At 35.2% G+C, this 25,828-nt stretch overlaps 1 protein-coding gene across 4 annotated transcripts in view; it reads left to right on the top strand.

Moving 5' to 3' along the window:
- The window catches only part of LRRC49 (leucine rich repeat containing 49), a 160,380-nt gene that overhangs the window by 122,609 nt on the left and 11,943 nt on the right, over window positions 1–25,828 (top strand). For all 4 annotated transcript variants that reach the window (XM_082733857.1, XM_082733856.1, XM_082733858.1 and 1 more), the window contains 3 exons: window positions 5,640–5,877; window positions 14,022–14,207; window positions 16,980–17,089. In XM_082733857.1, the coding sequence (XP_082589983.1) occupies window positions 5,640–5,877; window positions 14,022–14,207; window positions 16,980–17,089 (534 nt within the window). The remainder of the gene's footprint in view (window positions 1–5,639; window positions 5,878–14,021; window positions 14,208–16,979; window positions 17,090–25,828) is intronic.

Here is a 25,828-nt window from a genome sequence, read left to right as displayed (position 1 = left end):
ATTCTTTTCTTCTCCCACTGATCTGCAGTGCCACTCGGCTGTGTTATTGACAGTGGGAGAAATAGGGGGTAAGGTCCTTTTACAGATCTTCAATTAAAGCCCCTGTATTTAGTCTTACTTCCACTCCCGTCTTCTATCATATCTGTTCTTTCCTTTCCAAAAATCCTAATCGGCAGTTTGGCTATCATCTTTATTCTTGTCCCTAGTGCATATTCCAAGTGATAACTTCCTTTGTTTTTCTTCATCTTTCAGCATTCTTTACTTTCCAGCTTACAGAAATTTACTGAAGCTTCTTACAGCAGATTGTCCATCCCATACCCCAGCTGTTATACTTGGCTTTTGTGGGTTTGCATCAGAATTACTTCAGTGGGGTTTTAGAGGGAGATTTGAAACACATGTGTTCAGTTTTTGTGCTAGGTTATCTGAAAGTACGCAGTGAAATGTTTTAAATTTTAGAAGTTGTGTTACTATATTCTCTGTCTTTTTAAAAATATAATTAAATTTCATCTTTCTAAAATGATATAAGCCTTACTTTTTCTGAAGGTAGAAAGCTAAAGGGTCACAAAGTCCCTTCCTGAGGGTTTCAATTTGTTTTTTAATACTACATAAGTTTTTCCATTTTCAACAATCCCATTTATAGTCTTTAGTTTTTCATAATGCAAAAAAAGTGGCTAATTCTTGTGTTAGAGTGTCTGTGACCTTTGGCTTATGGGTGTGCAACTAAATGCCTGGAAACAAGTATCCATGAAAAAATTATGGGCACATAAAGAGAGGAAATTCTGTAAAACTTTGGTATATCCCATTAATGATTTCACTTTTCACTGTACTTGGGACAGCTCTACAGTAAAATGACATATTGCAGATTTCTTTCCCCTGCCAGAAATGGGAAAGTACTTGGTGTAATGTTTTCTTTGCTTACATTGGATGCATGCAGTGAAGCTGGTTTATTTTTGGTCATTTCCTGTCTATGAAGACTGTGGTACTTTAGCCAACACTACCATAATAAAATATAATACTTAAAATGAATTTCCACACCTATGAATGTTGTAATAGAAATTCATAAAATACCTTATTATAGGAATCAGCACCACTTATTCATCGGGAAAAGAATCTTCCGAAATATTTTAAGTCCTTCTGTTCTAGCTTGTTATAGAAAGCCTAAAGATTTTTAACAACACACCAAAAAACCCTGTAATCCTCTGAAATATTGTCTTTTTCTTCCATCTAGGCATTTAAGAGTATATTCTTTTTTTTACCCTGGCTTTCAGGGACTCGTTACTTTATTGCATTAAATTAATTACCTGCCTTTTCATAGAGTCCTATATTAATCAAGAAGGCATAGAATATTTTTCTGACTCATTCTATATAAAGATCAAGTTGATTAAATGAATATATGTACTTGTAATTAACCACTTGATTGTGAAGGTCTTGAAGAGAATTCCCATTTGATGGCAGACTGCCTACTGTTCTAAAAATATTTGAGGTGGGAAATATACATGGAAATGTATTGGGCTTCATGGGAAAAGAAATTTTAAAACACAGATCCTCCAGGGAAGAATGCCACATTTCTCAGAATGTTAATTTAGAGTAGACAGGGGTTGAAAACAACTTGGTCCAGTCGCCTCCTCTAAAAACTTGAACCACATTCAGTTCTTTCCTCTCCTTTATTCCCCAATATCAGTCACTAAGCTCTGCTTTTATTTTTTCTTAAACATGTTATATCTATGTTCTCTTCTTTTACTACTAATATATTGAGCTGAGCATGAGATACGGTTTTGAATATAACAACCTTGAAAAAATATGTATTTTAATCACCATTTATGTACAAGAAACTGAAACTACAAAGAAACTAGATAGCTTGCTCCCCAAGTGCTCTATTTATCACTGGCAGATCTGGGATCTGAACTAAGGTCTGTCTCGTGTTCTTGCCCATTCCATTTCCACCACCATGACCTCCTCTCTCTAGTCCACATTATAGCACAGCTTTTCCTACTAATCTCTCTCCAGCCCGCCTCTCCCTGCTACATCTTCCACAAAGCTGGCCAACTTATCTCTCCAAGGTGGATCCTTGAGGATCAAGAAATGTCTTGTTCATCTTTGTAACCAGCATCAACACTTCGCTTCATGCATGGCACATCGAAGGTGCTTAAAAATGTGCATCAAATATGGCCCCATTACCTTTTTATTTTGCTCTTTTATTGCTTTTTCTGCTTCTCAACTTTATAGCATAAAATCTGATTTTTCAGCTTCATCTTCAGCTATGACTCTTCTGTGTGTTTCAGTGTTTTAGCCATATTGAAATTGTTCGTACCTGAAATATGTTTTATGTAATTAGGCTTCTATTGCTTTCTTCATTTAGTTTTTCTTACTTGAAGCTTGCTTCCTTCTTTTACTTCTGGTGATATTCTACTGTTCCTCTTTGAAGGCCCAGTTCAAATACTACCTCCTTTTGAAAACTGACTTCTCCCCACTAGAAAAGTTCCTTCCTCTGTATTCTCATAGTATATAATTTAAATACTCATTATATGAAACTGAGCATATTGTATTACAATTAATATATATATTTGTCTTGTTCTCTACCCTTCATTCATATTGGGTCCTCTTTAAGGGCCAGTAAATCTTCATTTATTTATCTTTATATCCCCAGTGCCTGCCATAATGCCTGACACATAGTAAGTTCTACAGATAAACCTATTTGTTTAAGAGAGGTTGAGGTCATTTCAGTTTAATTATATTTCATGTGTTTCTTAAATTAATTGCAGAGCATGATTAGAGCAGTTGTATTTCTAGGACTATAGCCCTATAAAAGTGAGGAAAAGTTTAGATACACTCCGTTGTATGTGATTGTTGTATGGAATATCCTTATCAATACAGATGAGTTAGTTTCCTATGCCAGAATCCTTAGCAGTGCCCTGTGTATAATGGACTTTCAGGAAACGTTTGCTGAATAAATGAACAAATGAAATAATATGTATGTATGTATGTATGGCTGCAAAAAAATGTGGACACACCAGCCAAGTACACAGGGAAAACTAGAGAGACAATCCCCAACATACAAACATTTTTAGTAAACTTCCCAAGTAATTTTTTATGCAAATCAGAGCATACCTTCCCCGAAGAACAGGTTCCTCTACTCTATATTGGCCAGAGTTTGAGGCAAAACTCAAGCCTCATTCAGAAAATAACTGAAATGGGTTAGCTATTATGTGACCTGTTTAACAGGTGCTACATTTCCTGTTTGGAAAGATGAATCTTTCTATAGCCCAGAAAACCCACCATTTGTTTTTTACAGAATGCCCATGTGAAATCTTTAAAGGTTAGAGATGATTTCTGCTTTCTTTTGTAAACGTATTACTATTTTGCTGAGTTTAGGCTTATTTATTATTTCACTTATTTTCCCAATAGTTTGCTTGAGAAAACTTTATGCAAAATAAATAATCCCTTTTTGATGAAAGACTTTTATCTTGGAGTTTATATATCATATGGAGAAGAAAAAGAAAGACAAGACACTTCCAAAGGATTTATTCATAGCTCTGATTCCCTATCATTTTTACATTAAAATGAAGTTGGTTTGGTGGGTATCATGGTCAGTAGGCATCACTGTATCAACTAGCTAGGGTTTTCGTGTGTTTGTTTCTTGACCTTATTTCTTCATTATTTGCCTTTGCCTCACCTGAGAAAACCTGGCTAACCATTATAAACTGTATCTGTATCACTGATTCTGTCCCTTTGCCCAAACCACAGCTTATACTCAGAACCCCCTTCTTAAGATTCAATAGGTGGTCATGAAAAACTTCATAATTATCTCACTTCCTTAATTCTTTCAAGAAATATTTACTGAACATAACATGTGCTAGGAGCTGTGCTAGATGCTGGATCTACTAATGCGACAAAGTTGGAGTGCTCGAGGATCACAGTGTTTGGTGAGAGATAGACAAACAGGTAATCACCATACAGCGAGCGTGCTAAGTGCTATAACAGTGGTATGCACTCTTCAGCAAGCTTTCTCTATTTCAGTGGCAGTGAAATAGAACTCTGATCCTTTATCTTATTCCAGAAATGATTGTGTGTTTTACATAGCTCAACACAAAGCTATCATACAAAGTACAATATAAGGAACTCTTAATTCTGTCTTATTTTCCTTCTGTTATCAGCTTTTACCTATATAGGATTATAGGTTATTCAAATACTACCGCTCGTTGAATGTCTAACTACTGTCACATAATCATTTTCTTAAGCACTAGTCTGGCAAAAATAAAGACTCTCTGTATTTTCTTGGTTGCATAGTCACTTCAAATTGACTATTATTACCCAGCTTGTCATTGTATACACAGATGTGTTACAGGTTAACTGGTGCCTCTGACAGAAGTGCACATTGTCCAGTAAAACGTAGTAAAACAACAAGGTAATCGTTTGTCAGTCTTCTCCTCCAATATCAACAATATAAAAAATTTGAAGATCTTTAGTAATTCACTTATTTAACACACATTGTGGAAAGCCCATTACCAGGCCCCAGAGATGAGGAAATACTAGTCTTTAGCCTCAAGGAATTCACTGATAGAGAAGACAAATTGTAAACATATAATTGTGATGTAGTAAGAGAAGTAATATATTGGAGGAATATATAAAAGTTCACAGGAGCACAAAGGAAGGCAAAGTACTAACATTAGTAAGGGCAAATAAATACCACTAGAAAGCAAAAATAGCAGAATGAAAACGTGAAGAACAAAAGCAAGCACTGTTTGAATTTTAAGATTGGAAAATAAATAGTTATGTCTCTGTTCACAAATCAGAAAAATAAAGTTGGATTGAGCTATTTCTTTTCTTCTCTGGCTATCATTTGGGTACCTTTTGCAGAAAATGTGGCCCCTGCTTTGGAAATATCAACAGTTATCATTTTCAGCAGAGTATGTGAAGTGATTTTGTGTATATGTGTGTGTGTGTGTATACATATGTAGAGAGAGAGATTAGTGAATTATTTCTCATCATTTTTAATTTCAAAATGGAGAAGAAATTTTTATTAATTTTACTTCTTGTAATTGTAGTATACAATTGAAAATGTCAGACAACATTGAGGTTTTAAAAAATAGGAAGTTGAAGTTACCCCTTTATCTTCTGAGAGGTATACTATTGTTAACAGTAATTATGTGTCTTCCCAAGTGTTTATAAATATATTTTTATATTATATGGTTCTTAATATAGAAATAGTCTTTGGTAAAATGCAGGGGTTTTTCTACTAGAGAGTGGAATGCTTTATAGATTAGGAAAACATATTTGTACTAACATGAAAAGATATCCCCCCAAAAAAGGTATCCATGATATACTAAATTGATTATTTTAAAACTAAATAGGATATCCATTACCTTTAAATGATATAAATAATTTGGGTTTAAATTGGTCTTTTTTTGTTCACATGTGCCTCTTTTTTAATTAAAATGTGTAACTAGAAGAATACAAAACTTCCCAATATCCTATTGAAATTTAATCTTTGGTGTTCTGGGTTTAGTTATTGAATCAAAAAAAAAAAAAAAAAGAAGGAATATAAAATTTCAAATACCTTTGCCAAAACGGGGTTTTATTATCTATTGTTTACTTTTCATGATAAGACTTTTATTAAAATTATATGTTGCATTTTCCAGGTCTCTGGACTCAGGACTCAACAATACTTTACAAGGTTTATCTGTCACAGATACACACCTTGTTGAAGTGGATGGGGATACACTTTCACTATATGGCTCAGGAGCCCTGGAATCTCTAGATCGGAACTGGAGTGTTCAAACAGCAGGAATGGTGACAACAGTGTCCTTCACTTTCATAGAATTTGATGAAATCGTCCAAGTGCTTCCCAAATTGAAGATTAAATTTCCTAATTCTCTGGTAAACATTTCCTTTTAGTAGTATATTTGAATAATTCTCAGTCATGACTTGTGTGTTCAGGCCAAAGACCTGTTTTAACTTTTATTTATGCAGTTTCTGTCTGGCAGGGAGACCAAGGTTTTGTGTTGATTTTTCTGGATCTGGGATTTAAATTAGTATTCATAAGTGGCCTTGCAGTTTTCTGTTAATATTAGAAATTATCTCTCTATCAAATGATTCTTTATGGAGTATAAAGGACTAATATAATTTTATTTGAATTCTGTGTTGCCACTTTACAAAGCATTCATTAGGACCTCACCTAATCCTATATTATGTATTCATTTATTCTACCTGGTATTAATGAGACATGTACATTTATAGATAATTTTTACAGTCATTCCCTAACAACACTTAAAATAATTTTGGTAGCTCACTTAAAATTAGTTTGAGAAGGGGAAAGTGGTTGAATAGGAAGATCCTAAGTTCACCTTGTCTTGTGGATATAGCTAGAAAACACCCACATCAGTATAATAACCCAGAATATGACCTGAAGACTGGCAGAACAGACTGTGGCTAAATGTAAAAAAGAGGCCACATTCAAGAGGGTAGGGAAGGCAGAGACGGGTTGGAAGATAAATAGACCTGTGGAACTGTTCATGGGAGAGGAGAGAAACAGACCCGCATGGCAGACAACCAGGCATGGGGATGTGCACTGGGAAGATGAATCCCTATAACATTCGGCTCTGAAACCCAGAGGGGCCTAACTCCATGAATTCTTCCAACCAGTAGGGCTTAACACTTGGAAATTTAAAAATAAGGGAACCCAGCTCTGGGAGAGCCGGCGCACAAGAGAAAACTGAATTCCCACCCTTAAAAAGATAGCACAGCAAACCTCTCCACTGATATACAGTATAGAAGCAGCAGTTTGAAAAATATCTGGGATATATGGGAAGGAGATTTATTTACTGGTCTCAGAAGAATATGTGCCAGAGGGGCAGGGGTCTTTTGGAGACTGTTCCAAAAACAAAAGAGCTGATGGGTGACATTTCTCTCTCCCACTCCACAGCCTACATACAGACACCTGCAGAAACTAGTACAACACCAACATTCTCCACCTACTTTGTGAACATCATGCTCCATCCCTGCATATTTCTGTGAGCATGCCCCCTCCATTCTAGCCTGGGCAGGAGGTTTCCTGAGTTGCTGCAGGTCCCCTCCTGCAGTGGATGGATGCAGACCTTGCTGGCACCATGAGCCCTGCAACTGCACTCTCCCATAGGACCTGCCCCTCTCATATAGCCCATTCAAAGTAGTGCCACAAGCCTGGCACTGTGCAAACAGTCCCAGAAGGGGCCAACACCACTCCAAAGTGACTCCTGCCCTGGGCAGGGGGAGCATAAACATAAAATCAATGTGTTGCACGAGCAATGGGTGGTCGCAGATACTGGGTCTGACTGAAGGCCTTGCCTGCCAATGAAAACTGTTTAGGGGACAACACAGGGAAAGTGCCCTGCAGTTCAGTGCTACTTTGTCTCTGACAAACACCTGGTTTGACTCAACTCAAGCCCATGGTGGCCTCAGACTGGCCCACTAACAACACAGGGACTAAACTCTGCCCACAACAGGCAAAGAGGGCCATTGCAGATAACTGGAATGAAGGCAAACACAGCTCAGCCACAATAGTAGGGCATGTACAACACACATAAGAGAGACCACTGAAGTCCACTTGTTTCTGGTGAACAGAGGACGTTGCTCTGCAAGGGCACTACAGGACCTCTTTGTAAGATGACTACTTTCAAGAGCAGGGGATGGGCTGACTTTTTCAAGACACAAAAAACCCCAGACACAGAAAGTTAGACAAAATAGGAGATAGAGAAATATGTCCCAAATGAAAGAACAGGACAAAATCACAAGAGAGCTAAGTGAAATGGAGATAAGTAATATATCTGATAGAGAATTTATAGTAATTGTCATAAAGATACTCACTGGACTTGAGAAAAGAGTGGAGGACCTCAGTGAGACCCTCAACAAAGAGATTAAAAAACATAAGAAAGGAACCAATCAGAGATGAAGAACTCAGTAATTGAAATTAAAAATACACTAAATGGAATAAATAGTAGACTAGAAGAAGCAGAAGAACAGATCAGCAATCTGGAGGAGAGAGTAGGGGAAAGCAATCAACCTGAACAGAGGAGGGAAAAATAATAAATGAAAATGGACTAAGAGAATTTAGCAACACCATCAATCATAATAACGTTCATACAGTAGAAACCCCAGAAGAGGAAGACAGAGAAAGGGGGCCAAAAAATTTATTTCAAGACATAATAGCTGAAAACTTCCCAAATCTGGGAAAGAAACAGAAATCCAGATTCAGGAGTCATAGAGACCCCACAACAAAATCAACCCAAGGAGGTCCACACCAAGACACATAGTGATTATAATGGCTAAGTCATGGTAAAGAGAGAATTTTGCAAGCAGCAGAAGAGAAAACAGTTACATACAAGGGATACTGGCTGATTTTTTCAGAAGAAACTTTGCAGGGCAGAAACCATGATATATTCAAAGTGCTGAAAGAAAAAGACCTGCAACCAAGAATGATCTATTCAGCAAGGCTATCATTCAGAATAGGAGAGATAAAGAAATTCCCAGACAAACAAAAATTTAAAAGAATTCATGCCCACTAAAATAGCCTTACAAGAAATGTTAAAGGGGACTCTGACTGGAAAGGAAAGACTATAAGCAGAAGTAAGAAAAGCAGGAAGCACAAAAGCAGTAAAATTAAGTATATCCATAAAAATCTGTCAAAGACTCCAAAAAAGGATGTAAAGTATGACACAATGTACCTAAAATGTGGAGAGGAGAGGAGTAAAATTTCAGTGCTTTTATAGTGGGTTCAAACTTAAGCAACCATCTACTTAATAGAGACTGCAATATGCATAAGATGTTATGTGTAAATCTAATGGTAATCACAAATCAAAAACCAGTGATGGATATGCCAAAAAAAAAAAAAAAATAGAAAGAAATCCAAATATTTCACTAAAGAAAGTCAGCAAATCATGAGCAAAAAGAGCAAGAGAAGAAAGGAACAGGAGGAACTGCTAAAACAAACATGAAACATGCAACAAAATGCCAATTAGTACTACCCATCAATAATTGTTTTGAATGAAAATGGACTGTGCTCCAAACAGAAGATACATGGTGATTGAATGGATAAAAAAAGCAAGACCTGTCTGTATACTGCCTACAACAGACTCTTTTCAGACCTAAAGACAGCTGCAGATTGAAAGTGAAGGGATGGAAAAGCATTTATCATGTGAATGAAAATGAAAAGAAAGCTAGGGAAGCAATACTCATATCAGACAAAATAGACATTAGAACAACGACTGTAACAAAAGTCAGAGATACTATATAATAATAAAGGGAAAAATCCAACAAGATGTAACAGTTGTAAATATTTATCACCCAACATGGGAGCACCCAAATACATAAAGCAACTAAAAACAAACATAAAGGAAGTAATCAATAGTAGTACAATAATAGTAGGGGACTTTAAAACCCCATTTGCATCAATGGTTAGATCATCCAAATGGATAATCTTATGTTAAGGAAAAAGAGGCTTTGAAGGACACATTGGACCAGATGGATCGAACAGTATATTTGGAACATTTCATTCTAAACAGCAGAATACACATTCTTTTCAAGTGCAGATAGAACATTCTCTGGAATAGATCACATATTAAGCCACAAAACATGTCTCAACAAATTCAGAAAGACTGTAGTCTTTTTTTTTTTTTTCATGCATCTTTTCTGGCCACAACACTCTGTAACTAGAAATCAACCACAAGAAAAAAACAGGAAAGAACACAAATACATGGAGGTTATATAAAATGCTACTAAAAAATGAATGGGTCAACCAAGAAATGGTTTTTTTTTTTTTTTAATTTCCAAGAGGAAATTAAAAAATACACAGAGACAAATGAAAATGAAACACAGTGGTCCAAAATCTTTAGGAGGCAGTAAAGGCTGTTCTAAGAGAGAAGTTTAAAGCAGTACAGGCCTACCTCAGGAAGCAAGAAAAATCTCCAACAACCTGAGCTAGAAAAAGAACAAAAACCCAAAATGAATAGAAGGAAGGAAATAATAATGATTAGAGAAAAATTAAGTGAAAAAGAAATAAAAAACAATAGAACAGATGAGTGAAACCAGGAACTGGTTCTTTGAAGAAAACAACAAAATTAATAAATGTTAGCCAGATTCATGAGAGAGAGAGAGAGAGAGAGAGAGAGAGAGGACTCAAATAAAATCAGAAATGGAAGAGGAAAAATAACAGCCAAAACCACAGAACAAAGGATTATAAGAGAATATTATAAAAAAATTATATGCCAGCAAACTGGATAACCTAGGAGTAATTTATAAATTCCTAGAAACATATAAACTACCAAAACTGAATCAAGAAGAAATAGAAAATTTAAAAAGACTGATTACCCGCAGCAAAACAATCGATAATCAAAACCTCCCAACAAACAAAAGTCCGGGATCAGACAGTTTCACAGGTGAATTCTACCAAACATTTAAAGATAAGTTAATATCTATTCTTCTCAAACTATCCCAAAAAAGTAGAAGAGGAAGGAAAGCTTCCAAATTCATCATATGAAGTGAGCATTACCCTGATACCAAAATCAGATAAAGATATACCAAAAAAGAGAGCTACAGACCAATATCTTTGATGAACATAAATGCAAAACTCATCAACAACAGAAGACTAGCAAACCAAATCCAACAATACATTAAGAAAAAAAAAAAATCATTCACCACGATCAAGTGGGATTTAATCTCAGGATTGCAAAGATGATTCAGTATTCACAGATCAATCAACGTGATACGCCACCTCAACAAGAGAGAAGATAAAAATCAATGTCATTTCAATAGATGCAAATAAAACATTTGACAAAGTACAACATCCACTCATGATAAAAATCCTCAACAAAGTAGTTTTAGAGGGAACATACCTCAACATAATAAAAGCCATATATGAAAACCCACAGCTAACATCATACTCAGTGGTGAAAGACTGAGAGCTTTTACCCTGAGGTCAGAAATGAGACCAGGATGTCCTCTCCTGCCACTTTTATTCACGAATATTGGAAGGCCTAGCTACCACAATTAGACAAGAAAATAAAAGGCATCCATATTGGTAAGGAAGAAGTAAAATTTTAATTGTTTGCAGAAGATATAATACTATACATAAAAAACCCAACAGAGGGGTGCCTGGATGACTCAGTTGGTTAAGAAGCTGCCTTTAGCTCAGGTCATGATTCCAGCGTCCTGAGCTTGAGCCCCACATCTGTCTCCCTGCTCAGCAGGGAGCCTACTTCTCCCTTTCCTTCTGTATGCTGCTCTGCCTACTTGTGCTCTCTATCTCTCTGTCAAATAAATAAATAAAATCTTTAAAAAAAAAAAAAAAAGAAACCAACAGAGTCCACCAGAAACTACTAGAACTGATAAATGAATTCAGTAATGTTGAGGATACAAAATCAATATACAGAAATCCATTGCATTTCTATACACTAATAAGGAAGTAGCAAAGAAATTAAGAAAACAATCCTATTTACAATGGCATAAAAATGATAGTGTATTTAGGAATAAATTTAACCAAGGAGGTGAAAGACCTGTACTCTGAAAATTAAAACATTAATGAAAGAAGTTGAAGATGACACAAAGAAATGGAAAGGTATTCTGCGCTCATGGACTGGAAGAAAAAATATTGTTAAAATGTCCCTACTACCCAAAGCAATCTACAGATTTAATGCAATCCCTATCAAAATACTATCAGCATTTTTCATAGAGCTAGAACAAACAATCCTAAAATTTGCATGAAACCATTAAAAATACCAAATAGCTAGAGTAGTCTTGAAAAAGAAGAGGTCTCACAATTGAAAAACTGGAGGTATCACAATCCCAGATTTCAAGATATACTACAAAGTTGTAGTAATCAAAACAGTGTGGTATTGGCACATAAATCAATGGAACAGAATAGAGAGCATAGAAATAGTTGGTCTTTGACAAAGGAGGCAAGAATATGCAATGTGAAAAAGACAGTCTTTTCAACAAATGTTGTTGGGAAAACTAGATAGCTACATGCAAAAGAATGAAACTGGACCACTTTCTTAATGCTATAAACAAGAATAAACTCAAAAATGGATTCAGGACCTAAATGTGAGACCTGAAACCATAAAAATCCTAGAAGAGAACAAAGGCAGTAACTTAATTCACATTGGCTGAAGCAACTTCTTTCTGATAGGTCTCTTGAGGCAAGGCAAAAATAAACTACTGGGAATACACAAATATGCTATTTATATTGATTGGGAGTAAACTGCTGGGAATACATAAAAATAAAAAGCTTCTGCACAAAAAAGGAAACAATCAACAAAACTAAAAGGCAACCTACTGAATGGGAGAAGATATTTGCAAATGACATCCAGGAAAGGGTCAGTATCCAAAATGTATAAAGAATTTATACAACCCAACACCAGATACACAAATAATCTAATTAAAAAATGGGCAGAAGACATGAACAGACATTTCTCCAAAGACAAGCAGATGGCCAATAGACACATGAAAAGATGCTCAACATCACTCATCAGCAGGGAAATGCAATCAAAAACACAATGAGATATCACCTCACACCTGTCAGAATGGCTAAAATCAAAAAGACAAGAAACAAAGGTGTTGGCTAGGATGTGAGGAAAAAGGAATGAAGGCTTGTGCACTGCTGGTGGGAATGCAAATTTGGAGCCACTGTGCAAGGAAGTATGGAGAATTCTCCAAAAGTTAAAAATAGAACCATTCTACTATCTAGAATTGCACCACTAGGTATTTACTCAAAGAATATGAAGAGACTAATTTGAAAAGATATATGCATTGCTATATTTATTGCAGCATTATTTATAATAGCCATACTATGGAAACAGTCCAAGTGTCCATCCACAGATGAATGGATAAAGAAGATGTCAGTCCACAGAAGAGTGGATGTGTGTTTGTTAAAAATGGCAAATTTCTTTCTTTTTATGACTGAATAATACTCTACTGTGTGGAGTATTATTATATATATCACATTATAATATATATATATCACATAATATAGTATATATATTATTATATATATCACATATATAAGGATTTATGTGATATATATAAAGGCAAAAAAAGACTCTTAACTATAAAGAACAAACATGGCTACCAGAGAGGTGAAAGGGATTGTGAGTGCTCTTACTATGATGGGCACTGAGTAATGTACAGAATTGTTGAATCACTGTATTGTACACCTCAATCTAATATAATACTGTATGTTAGCTATACTAGGATTGAATTTTTTAAAAAATAAAGTTGAGAAATTAGCTTTTTTGAGTTTTTCCAATTAGCTGTTTTTGGTACTAATACATTACTTATTAGTACGTTATTTGCAGACTGTGAGTTCTCCCTTGAGTTTTTATTATTGTTGTGTTTTTCTCTGTTAGCCAAGTGATTTCCTTCACCTGCCCTCTTGTAGTTATTTTTCTTTTGCCACCTTATCCTCACTAAAGAGGACAGATGGAAATGGAGACAATATGTTCAGAAAAGAGCATCCAGTTACAAAAGAACACTTACAGTAGCATTTCAGTTTTAGTGATTTTCTTGTCCCATCGCCAGTTTAACTAGCCTGAATAGTAATTGGCAAGATACAGGTAATAACAACTAATCAGTTCTTCTCAGAACCATCGTGAGTCCTGTATTCATAAAGTTCAAAGTTTTGTTTCTAATCTTTCCTTTGTAGATTCAATTTCGGTATAAAGCATGTAAAATCATCGTAATGCCTGAAAGTCTGAATTATTGTATATTTATTTAATTTTGAGGAGCTTAGTTTGCTAGTAAATGGGGGACACCCTTTGCAGATGGGGAATCACTTTGAATTCAATACTAGGTGGATTAATGGATTTCATCAGTGATGTATCAGATGGACTAAAATTAAGTAAATTTGGTAGATGCAGTTGGTTTAATATAATTGAAAACATACTAGTTAAACCTAAAGTTTGCAGACATCTTGAATGGTCACTGAAGCTTTAATGTTAATATTTTAAGATGGTTAAATTCATTGTTCAGCTCTTTTTTGTGTTTTATTGTTGCAGCACCTTAAATTCAAGGAAACAAATCTTGTCATGCTGCAGCAGTTTAATGCCCTAGCTCAACTGCGCCGTGTCGACCAGTTGACAATTGATCCGCAAGGAAATCCAGTTGTCAATTTCACACTCTGGAAATACTACGTACTGTTTAGGCTGAGCCATTTTAGTATGCAGAAAATAAATGGAACAGAGGTAAGCCAAATATAAGCTAGCTGTAGAATCAAAATATTCCTTTTTAGGAGAAGTAGCCATAATAATGGTCAGGAAATTCAGTAATCATGAAAGAACTTTTGAGAGATATTATGGATTTTCCCCAAATATTGACATTTACAATGTTAAAAAGCTAAAGATCAATCAAAAAACTTCTAAAGCACTAAACAGACTTTTAAAATAACAGCCAAATCATGGTGAATAGCAAATGCTTTTACTGTTCCTTGTAAACATTCAGAAAAGTAAAATATTGGTAGGATGACAGTTTAGGAAAAAAAAAAAAGAACACCTATGTAGGTAGTATGATCTTAGTAGTCTTCAAAGTGTTTTGCAAACTGCCAGACACATGAGAAGGACGGGGAAGTAGTATGCAAAGGTCAGCTGATAAAGTCATGGTAGAGGGAGGAATAAAGTGAGAAAAGAAAAAAAAAAGAATGTATGCAGGGAAAGAAGAATAATTTTAAAAGATGAGAAGGAGAAATAAGGAAGAAAGGCAAAAGAAGAGAAAGTAAAAATGAGGGGGAAAAATGAAGTAAAACAAGCGTATGGAAGTGTCTGCACTGCTTTGTTAATAGCTTGTAACAGCGGCCTCTGGATTACCTGCTCTGTATAACTCAGGGCTGGAATATTATTAGTGAGAGGTTAATTTTCAGATTGATTTTGCTAAGCTTGTCTCAGGAATAATTTTCCTGCTATCCAAGACCATGTTCTCTAAATACTATTTTGGAAGAAAGGAGAGAAACTGTACCTCTTCCTCTCCTATGGAACTCTTGCACTGAATTTAAATAATCCTCCAAAGAAAGAAGTTCTCTAATATGACTGTTAATATTATTACAATTATCTCTTAAAGTCAGAAGACCTCCTTATTGTAAAATGAGCTATAATCAAATTTGCCAGCATGGTGATAATAGCAACTGTATTTCCCTGCAGCTGATGCTCTATAAGTACCTCTGGCCTAGCATTCTAAAAATCTAGTAGAATGTTAAGAGACTGGAGATCTCCAAGTCAGTGTACAAGTGAAATTAGCATCAACCATGGTAGGCTCATGAGTAAAATGTGGGACAAATCTGGAACCTTCAGACTACTAATTTCTCCAGCTAGTTCCCAAGAGATTTTGTTTCAGTCTTGTGTACTCTTGTGTATCCTCTTGGTACTTCCCAGAGAGGTTGTGAGTCATTGATCAGACCTAATAATTAGTCCCAAAGTTTTCCAAAGCTACCTTGGTCTGGAAGTAGAATAGTGATTTTGACTATGGGTGAGTGTTTCCTTCATTAATGGCCAAACTGTTGACCCCATTAACCTCAGTATATTTACCCAGAAATGGATCACTACTAGAGATGTACTAAGTATGATAGAATCTTGAAATAGGAGGAATGGTGCAGTATAATTACATAAATAAAGAAGAATTATAAAGAACCAATATAACTTCTTCTAATTTAAAATATCAATATATCAAATATCAATATAACTTCTTCTGATTTAAAATTTCCTAAAATGTCAATGCCCAGGATATTTGACCCTTTATTAACAGTCTAAAATAAAGCGGCTTATCTCAACCTTGACAATATGTAGTAATATTATACTATATATCTACATCTCTTCGTATATGAGAGAGAATAATATTGCTTGCGGAAGAACTAAATTTGAATTGTGTGCATCAAGAAGAAAAGATAGAGTAGTGGCCTGCACTGGCCACTAGGTGACTATGTTAGACCAAGTAACTTCATTGTCAGCGGAAGGAAAGATCTGAGCAACAGCAGCCTCCTTAACTCTGAAGGTCTTGGGAAAAGTGTGAGACTGCACTGAGTCATGTGTGTAAGATGTTTGGGAATTGTGGGTTTATTTTTTGGAGCAGGCCTGTGAAATGTATTACAGCTAGTATTAGTGAATGTTTTTAAGTTCCAACATTTGACTATACCAGGGTTTCTCCACCTCAGCTCTGTTGACATTTGGGGCCAGGTAGTCCTTTGTTGTGGGGGCTGTCCTGTGCAATGAGGATGTTTAGGAGCACCCCTGGCTTTAACCCTCTAGTCTCTGACGATGTCTCCAGACATCGTCAAATGTTCCCTAGGGGCCAAAATTGCCCCTGTTTGGGAACTATTGATTATGTAGACAAATGAATAGTATTTAAAATGCAAGGACAAGCAACCACATCTTATATTAAAGAAAATAGCCCCAGATATTAATCCAGGCCCCACTTTTAGCTTTTAATACCTTCTTGATTAACATGGGGATGTTCCTTGTGGAGAGCAAGGTAGACATAATTTTAGAATGAACAGGAGTATCCTTGCTTATCTCATGTTCCATCTCTCAGAAACGGACATGTTATTCTTACAGAAGCAAGGTATGAACAAGATCTTGGCTTACCTTTGACACATTATTACAGTGAATCTATTCCATTGACACTTGAGAATTTTCCCCCTAAATCATTCTACTCCAAGAAACTGTAGGATTTCTGAAAAAAATTCATTTAGAATTTAAGTTGCCTCAAGTATAATTCTCAGGGAACATTGCTTTGAGTCAGAGTGAACTCGTCACCTCGGTCATCCTCCATCACTACAAGCCACATTTGTACATCTTCATTTCAATTAAGTTCGGGAAGAAAGAAATATCAATGAGAACTCTCTCTTGCAGCCCAGGAGAAGGTACTTCCCCGGGCTAAAAGAAAATACTTAGAAATTTCTTTGGAATTGTGTTAATTGTATCAAGCTAGAGGCAGTGTCATTTTGACCCCTCTCCATTGTATCTCTTCAGGTGACACAGAATGATATGATAATGGCTGAAAGGCTCTTTGGAATCTTAGCACATGTCGCATCTTCTGAGTTACCCCAGTACCGTCTGATTTCAATTCTGGGTGATGTCAGGTAATCTTTAATTTCTATCATTTTTATGAAATTTCTGTTGCACTAGAAAAGAGGGATAAATTCCACATACCTCTTAACTGCCACTTGTGCATCCCACAAACACTGATCCTAAATTTGTCTTATGACTTTCCCTTTTCCAAGTGTTGGGGTATAAAAATGAATAAGACAAAATTCTTGCTCTTGTGTGACTTATAAACTAATAATTTAAAGATATATGTAAATACTTATAATGTGAATGCTTCAGATTTCAGAGAGGGCTGTAGGAGTGTAGGACAGACCAACAGCACTTTGGAAGAACGTAAGGGAAAACTTCACAGAGAAGATAAAATTTTATCTAGCGCTTCAGAAATGAGTTTTTCAGGTACAGGATATAGGGGAAGGAGATCTGCAAAGGTGAAAAAAATTGTAACAAGTTTAGAGTAATTGGAGCATGGGATAATTGCGAATAGTGAACAGAAATGAAGCTAGAAGATTTTGGTCTGATTTTTGAAGAGTTTTGCAATCCATTCGAAACAAAATTGAATACTTGGGCTTTGTGATTAGACACAACAGTCATGTGATTAGATGTACATTCTAGAAAGGCTGCCATTTGAGTAGGCCGAGATGGAAGGACTGGAGACCAATGAAGAGGCACTTGCACCCAAATGTTTATAGCAGCAGTGTCCGCAATAGCCAAACTATGGAAAGAGCCTAGGTGTCCATCAACAGATGAATGGATAAAGAAGATGTAGTATATATATATGATATATATATACATATATATATTCTATATAGTATTCTATATATAGTATTCTATATAGTATTCTATATAGTATTCCATCATATATATATATATATAGATATATATTCTATATATCTATATTCTATATATATTCTGTATATATGATGGAATACTATGCAGTCATTAAAAAAATGAAATCTTGTCATTGCAATAATGTGAATGGAACTAGAGGGTATTAATGCTGAGCGAAATAAGTCAATCAGAGAAAGACAATTAGCATATGATCTCCCTGATAAGAGGAATTGAGAAACAAGATGGAGGATCATAGGGGAAGGGAGGGAAAAATGAAACAAGATTTACCCAAAGAAGGAGATAAACCATAAGAGACTCTTAATCTCAGGAAACAAACTGAGGGTTGCTGAAGGGGAGGGGGTGGGAGGGATGACGTGGCTGGATGGTGGATGTTGGGGAGGGTATGTGCTATGGTGAGAGAGGAAAAAAAGAAAGCATGGGATGATAATAGAAGAGCAAAGTTGAAGAAGAAACCAAGATTGTTGAATGAATAACATTTTACACTAATAAATTGGGGTGTGACCAAAAAAAAAAAAAAAAAAGAGGCTCATTATAGTCCAGGAGGGAGATTTTGAAGGCATGAACTCTAAGATAGTGAGAGTGGAGAAGAGGATAATTTGAAAAATACTTGGAAGAGTTATACCTGACAGAACACACTGAGAAAATGTGCGTGGATAGAAGGACAAAAGTTAAGGATGCTAAGTCTTTCGTGATTTAGTTATAGATAAGAGAATTCTCTCTGGTAGAATAAGTAGAAAATGACTGATATACAAGGAATTCATTGTCTGTAAAATCATCGGAAGGGCCAGGGAAGCAGTCTCATGACTCCCAGAATGATACCACAGAACCAGCCCACCAAGGAAACTGCCAACCTCTGCTAAGGGAGCTAGCTGATCAGGAGACTGTCATCCCAGTTGCAGCCTCCAGGGTCATACCACTCTCACTACATGGGGGATCAGGAAGTTCCCCACTCCTGTCCCCAGAACGTGGTTATAGAATTTACAATTACAAATTTGTAATTTGTACCCCCCAAAATGGAAATCTGTGTGTTACTTCTACCTCCCAATTGGCTCAGTTCTGATTTCACATCTTACCCAAGTGTGTCTGATTGGTAGACTCTAAATCCCATAAAAAACCCTATGGAATCACTTGAGAAAAAAGTACTAAAGGAGGGACTGCTACAAAATGAACAGGAAGTGTGACAAATAAGAAGCATTGAATTCAAAAACTGATGATATGGAGCTAAGTAACAATTAGAGGGAAAAATGAAACAAGATGAAACCAGAGAGGGAGACAAACCATAAGAGACTCTTGATCTTAGAAAACAAACTGAAGGTTGCTGGAGTGAAGGGGAGTAGGAGGGATGGGATGGCTGGGTGATGGACACTGGGGAGGGTACGTGCTATGGTGAGTGCTGTGAAATGTGTAAGTCTGATATATCACAGACTTGTACCCCTGAAAAAAAAATACATTATATGTTAATTTTTAAAATATGCTCATAATTAAGGAATTAAAAATTAAAATAATAAAAAATAAAATGTGAATCTAAAAATTATACTTATCAAAAATATTAATGCATAAGGAAAAATTTAGTGACCCAAAAATAAAAATCCCAGAAATTCCTAAGGGACAGGAAGTTAAAATTTCCTAAGTTTTTCTTACCCCCTTAGGAGTAATAATAGTTACTAATTAGCACCAAAAGTTAATGAAAAAATACATTTTTAACTGTGTATATTTAAATTTTAAGGGCTACTAGTAGGAAGAAAAGCTATATGTACATATTCTAAACCACTAAAAAGAAAAAAGTTCAACAAAATCCTGGAAGAGAAGAAAAAAGAAAAATAAACATGTTAGTTATAATAAATATTAATGAATGGAATTCTCCTATTAATAGATAGTGGCTATCAGGGTTAAAATTGAGTTACATTGTTGTCTTTGAGACATACTCCTGAAGAAGGCAATATATAAAGTTTGAAAATAAAGGGATAAAACTATATAACAGGGAAATGCCAACAATAGCAACAAACAAATCTGGAAATATTAGTATTAGTGATAATAGAAATGATGACCAAAAGCTACAATCTGCCAAAGAATATGATAATTATGAAACTTAATGTAACTAAGATCCTAAATATATCAAGTACAAGTATACATTGACAAATCCACAGTTTTTGTGATAGGTATTAATCTAATCAGTAGATCAAATAAACAAAAAAAAGAAATATGGAGGATTTGAATAATAGTTAATGCATTTTATCAAATAAATGTATTTATAATTTTATTGCCAGATTCTTATTCCCAATTTGAAACAAATTCTACTCAAACACCTATGAAATGTCTACAAAAATTGGACATATATTAAACTCAAAGAAAAACTCCATGGTTCCCAAAAAACATACTTAAACAGATCACTTTCTCTAGTCATATCATAAAATTAGAAAGTAATGAGCCAAAATTTTACCCAGTTGAAATAGGAAACACAAAGAAACAGGAGAACCAGTTTCTCAGAAAACAAAATACAAGTGCCTTTAAACTTAAAAAAAGACGTTTAACCTCAATCAAAGTCATAGACAAGAAAATGGAGTCAAGAAATTTGTAAAGCTAAAGCAACTTTTAAAGAAATAAAAAAGAATAATTGAATAGTAAAAGCAAAAATAGACTCTTTATAAGAAGTTTCTAAGGAAAATCCAAGAACTCAAGTATTAAACTTTTTTTTATAGCTAATCAGAATATATAACAAGGAAACCAGATACTATATTAGCTTAAAAAAATAATTGGCATTTCTTCATTAAAATAATAAATTCTTGAAAATAGTATTAGAAAAGTATCCCATTTATCAAGACAATAAAAATAATATCAGGAAATCCATCTGATAGAATGTAACTATGAAGTAAACAGTGAAATAGGAATTTTAAAAAGGTCTAAAAATGGAAAGATGTGCATTGTTAATGAATTCTGAGGCTTAAAAAAAGTCAATATATTTTTATAAGATCTTATTTATTTATTTGACAGAGAAGACAGTGAGAGAGGTAACAAGAAAGGAGAGTGGGAGAGGGAGAAGCAGGCTTCCCGCCTTGATCCCAGGACCCTGGGATCATAACCTGAGCTGAAGGCAGATACTTAAAAACTGAGCCACCCAACCACCCACCCCGAAAATGTCAATTATTTTAATTAAATCATGTAGTTATTGACTTTCTAATCAACAATCCCAGTATGGTATCTCAGTAAACTAAACAAGATAATTTTTGTATCCTAGGAAGGCATTCATCACCTCAAGTTTATAAAAATATTCTACTATGGGGGTGCCTGGGTGGCTCAGTGGGTTAAGCCGCTGCCTTCGGCTCAGGTCATGATCTCAGGGTCCTGGGATCGAGGCCCGCATCGGGCTCTCTGCTCAGCAGGGAGCCTGCTTCCTCCTCTCTCTCTGCCTGCCTCTCTGCCTGCTTGTGATCTCTCTCTGTCAAACAAATAAATAAAATCTTAAAAAAAAAATATTCTACTATGCTTTTCTAATACTTTCTAAGTTTTGACACATTTAGCTCACAAAAATTTTAAACTTTTGTATGATAAAAGACATCATAAATTGAAAAGACATGAGCAGAGAGGGAGAATGTATTTGCAACACATTTAACAGATTTAAGAAGTCCTACAAATTTAGTAAGAAAAAGACAATCAACATGAAAGTAAAAGCAAAGGATATAGAGACTTTACACACACACACACAAAGGCCAAATATTGTAAAAAATGATCCAACTCACTTTAAAAGAGAAGTAAAAATTAAATTAAAACAATAAGATTTCATTTTAGTTAATGGGATTGACTAAAAAATTTAAGAACTAATAATAATAGGGGTATATTACTATTCAGAGAAATATGTACTCTACACTATTGGTGGAAGACAAGGCAGACTTGTGAAGGAAGTAGTTTAGCAGTATCTGCCATATTTTTGAACCCAGAAGTTCTAGTACTAAGAATATAGCCTACTGAAATGCACATACATGGGCACAAAAAACTTAGGTATAGGCTGTGATCATTTTATTGTTTGTAGTAACCCAACTTCAGAAAGTAATTAAATGCCTAACAATAGGGAAAGTTAAATAAATCATGATACTTCTAAACTATAAATGTAGTATCTATATGATACTGTGTACATTATGGTCATTTTAAAACTAGAGAAAAAGAGGAAAAAGGAAAAAAAAAGATTAAAGTAGATTTTCTGTTCTGATCTGAAATGATCCAGAGACAGTTAGTTTATTAAATAAAATAAAGTATAAAAGAGCATTTATATTATGACCTGATGTTATTTTTAAAAGCAACAAAATTAATGTTTATGTATAAATACGGAGACATAGAAAGGGAGCTAAAAAGATGAACACATCTGGTAGGATGTGGATGTTAGTAGTGTTGGTTGAGTGGTTAAAGAATGGTTTTCAAGTTTTACTCTATGTATGTTTGTACAGTTTGAAAGTTCTTATTGAGAATGCATTGGATTTCTTTGATAATGGTGAGATAGGTTGTTTTGATAATTCCTTGTAATAAAAACAACTAAAAATTTGGATAAAATTAAAAAAAAAAACTCCATAAAAGTACAGAAGTACTAGGCCAAGATCTATGGAAAGAACATTGAGAAGTAAGGTGAGCATGTAAACTGTGTTTAACCTAGAGGCATTTTAGGGGAACTTAAATTTTGCTTTTGTTAGCTGCAAAGAGGGAAGGCTATAAATCAATGCCCATTACTCCCTCTAAAATATGCATATAAGTTGAGATCTTCCCAAAATTAAGCTAGGATCCCCATGGCTATACCATCAAGATGGTGTCAGAAATAAACCTCCCTTTCTTCTCACCTGGAATTACCAAGGAAAGTTGTCTTGGTATGAGCAAAAAAGGGGCAAAGTTATTTCTAAGAAGTGTAACTGAAAGCCAATCCTCATATAGATTTGCAGCCTGAATTCATAATATGTAGATAGTTTAAAATAATGTCAAAGTTTAAATGTTACTCTCTCTAGATACCTGGGAAAATCTAATGCACCTCCCCTCTGGAGGAAGTTTATTTTCAACCTATAAGAGAATTTCCGTAAATAATTTTTAAGGACAGTGACCAGGACACAATGGAAAAAAAGTAAAAATAACGGAGCATTTAAGGAAATAAGTTACCATGTATAAGAACTAACAGAAAAAACAGAGACTATAGAAACAGACCTACAAATACTTTGGGTTTTGGCATTATTTCTTAAGAATTATAAAACGACTATGCATAGTATATTTCATGATATAATAGACAAGTTTGAAAATATCTGGCAATAACAAGAAAATTTAAAAAGTGATCCATCAGATTTGGAAGGAAACCCAAGGAAGTTCTGTAAATGAAAAATGAAACGAACACAATCAAAACTTAAGAGACTTAACAGCCAGTTAGACCTAGTTGAAAAGAGAATCTATAATTTAGGAAATAGCCTAGAAGGAATTTTATGGAATGGAGCATAAAGAGAAAGGAACATATGGGAAAGCAGTTAAGAAATTTGGAGAAAGAGAGAGTTGAAAGGTTTAAAATCTGCTTGATTGGAATTTCAAAAAGATAAAATAAAGAAGGTGGAGTAAGTGTAATATTTAAAGATAATGGCAAATAGTTTTTTCGAACTGGTGAAATGCAGTAATCTATACATTAGGCAAGCTCAACCAATTACAAATTATTCATTTAAAAGAAATCTATCTCAAGTCACTTCACAATGACATAACAGAGCACCAACTATAAAAGTGAAAATTTTTAAAACAACCAGGAAAAAAGCAATTATCTTTAAAGGAGTGGATATCAGCCCATTGACTTCACAGCAGCAGCAGTGGAAGTCAGAAGACAGGATAATAAATGATATGTTCAGCGTTCTGAAGGAAGTTATTGCCAACAACCTAGAGTTCTATACACAGTAAAAATGTCTTTTAAGAATGAAGATAAAATAAGGGTGCCTGGGTGGCTCAGATGGCTTAGGTCACGATCCCAGGGTCCTGGGATTGAGGCTGGAGTCGTGTTCCCTGCTCTGCAGGAAGATTGCTCCTCCCTCTCCTTCTACTGCTCTCCCTGCTTGTGCTCTCTCACCCTCTTTGTCAAATAAATAAATAAAATCTTAGAAAAAAAAAGAATGAAGATAAAATAGACACTTTAAAACAAAATAATAACAAAAGCTAAGAGTTTCCCACCAGTATTCCTGCACTAAAAGAAATTATAATACCTGTAATTAAGCAGTAGGAAAGTGACCCCAAAAAGATGGTCTAAGTTGCAAGAAGACCTAAATAAAGAGCAAGAAGGGGCGCCTGTGTGGCTCAGTCCTTAAGTGTCTGTGCCTTCAGCTCAGGTCGTGATTCCAGGGTCCTGGGATCGAGCCCTGCATCAGGCTCCCTGCTCAGTGGAAAGCCTGCTTCTCCCTCTCCCACTCTCCCTTCTTGTGTTCCCTCTTTTGCTGTCTTCTCTGTCAAATAAATAAAATCTTTTTTTTAGAAAAGCAAGAAAAATATCAAATTTGTGGGATAAAGCTAAATGAACATTGACTGTATAAAGCAACAGTAATTATGTGTTGGGGTTTTAAAATATATAGAATTAACATACACTATAACAGTGTAGTGTAGGAGGTAGATAAAGATATGGTATTCTAGATCCTTGTATTATCTAGGAAGGAGCTATAGTAATTAACCTGAGATGTTAGTAAGTTAAGAGTGCATGTTCTCATTTCTATGGTAACCAAAGAATAAAGAGTGTACAGCTTCTAAACGAATAAGGAGGAGGAGGGGAGAAATGGAAAAGAAGAGAAAGAGAAACGAAACATAGAACGTGTGGGTCAAATTGAAAGAAAAAAAATGTCAGATTTAACCTACATATGACTATATCAGCAATTCCAATTGTACCAAGTCAGTGGCTTAGAACAAGAGTCATTTTCTCCCCTGAGTCTGCAGGTCTGCTGGTTGGCTGTACCTTCAGCTGGGGTTCTCATGCATCTGCAGCCGCCTGTGGGTTGGGTAGGCAGCTATGCTGATCTAGCCAGGGCTCTCACTTATTTGGGGGTTGGCCAGCTATAAACTGCTCGCAGGCAGCCTTAGGGCAAGTTGTCTTTGCTCCACGTGGTCTCTCCTGCTCCAGAAATCTGCCAGGGCTTGTTTTCATGGGAGAGGCAGGGTTTAAAGAGAGAAAAACATGCAAGGACTCCTGAGGCCTGGCCTGAGAACTGATACTGTCATGAAGGTAGTCAGCTCAGCTGCAGAATCACATTGTAAAGGGCATGAATTCAAGGGAGCTCATAATTATGACCATCAGTGTTATCAGTGATAAAGTGCAAATGTACTAATTGTTCTGGTTAAAAGCCAAAGATTGTCAGATTGAGTAAAAAAATGAAGTTCATTTATATGTTGTTTACAAGGGACACATCGGAATGTAAGGTTACATAAAGTTTAAAAGTTAAAAAGTGAGAAAAGATAACAACATCAATACTAACCAAAATAAAAACAGAATAACCATTGAGGACTAAAAGACTGAGGTTAGAAGCAATACTAGAAATAAAGAGGATCATTTCAAAATAATAATAAATTCAGTTCATCAGGAATGTTCAGATAAATTTGCTGATTTAATTTATATGCACCTATTAGCATAGCCTTAAAAACCTGTAAACCAAAAATTGACATTACTACAACTCCCCAATTACAGTGGGAAGTTTTGCTGTATTTTTGAGTAATTTAAAAAGGCTATAAAATACTTGAACAACATGATTAACATATTTGATTTAATGGACATTCGGAGAACATTGCCCCCAATAACTGTAGAACACATGTTCTTTACAAGCATGCATGGAAATTTATAAAAATTGACCAAATGCTATCCATAAGGCAATTGTCAACAGATTCCAAAGGATTTACATAGCCCATGTTTTCTGTTCAAAATTCAATTAGCTTTAACTCAATTATTC

Source organism: Mustela nivalis (assembly GCF_964662115.1).
Source record: "Mustela nivalis genome assembly, chromosome: 6".
NCBI classification, from domain to species: domain Eukaryota; kingdom Metazoa; phylum Chordata; class Mammalia; order Carnivora; family Mustelidae; genus Mustela; species Mustela nivalis.
This window is presented reverse-complemented; position numbering and strand designations above follow the sequence as displayed.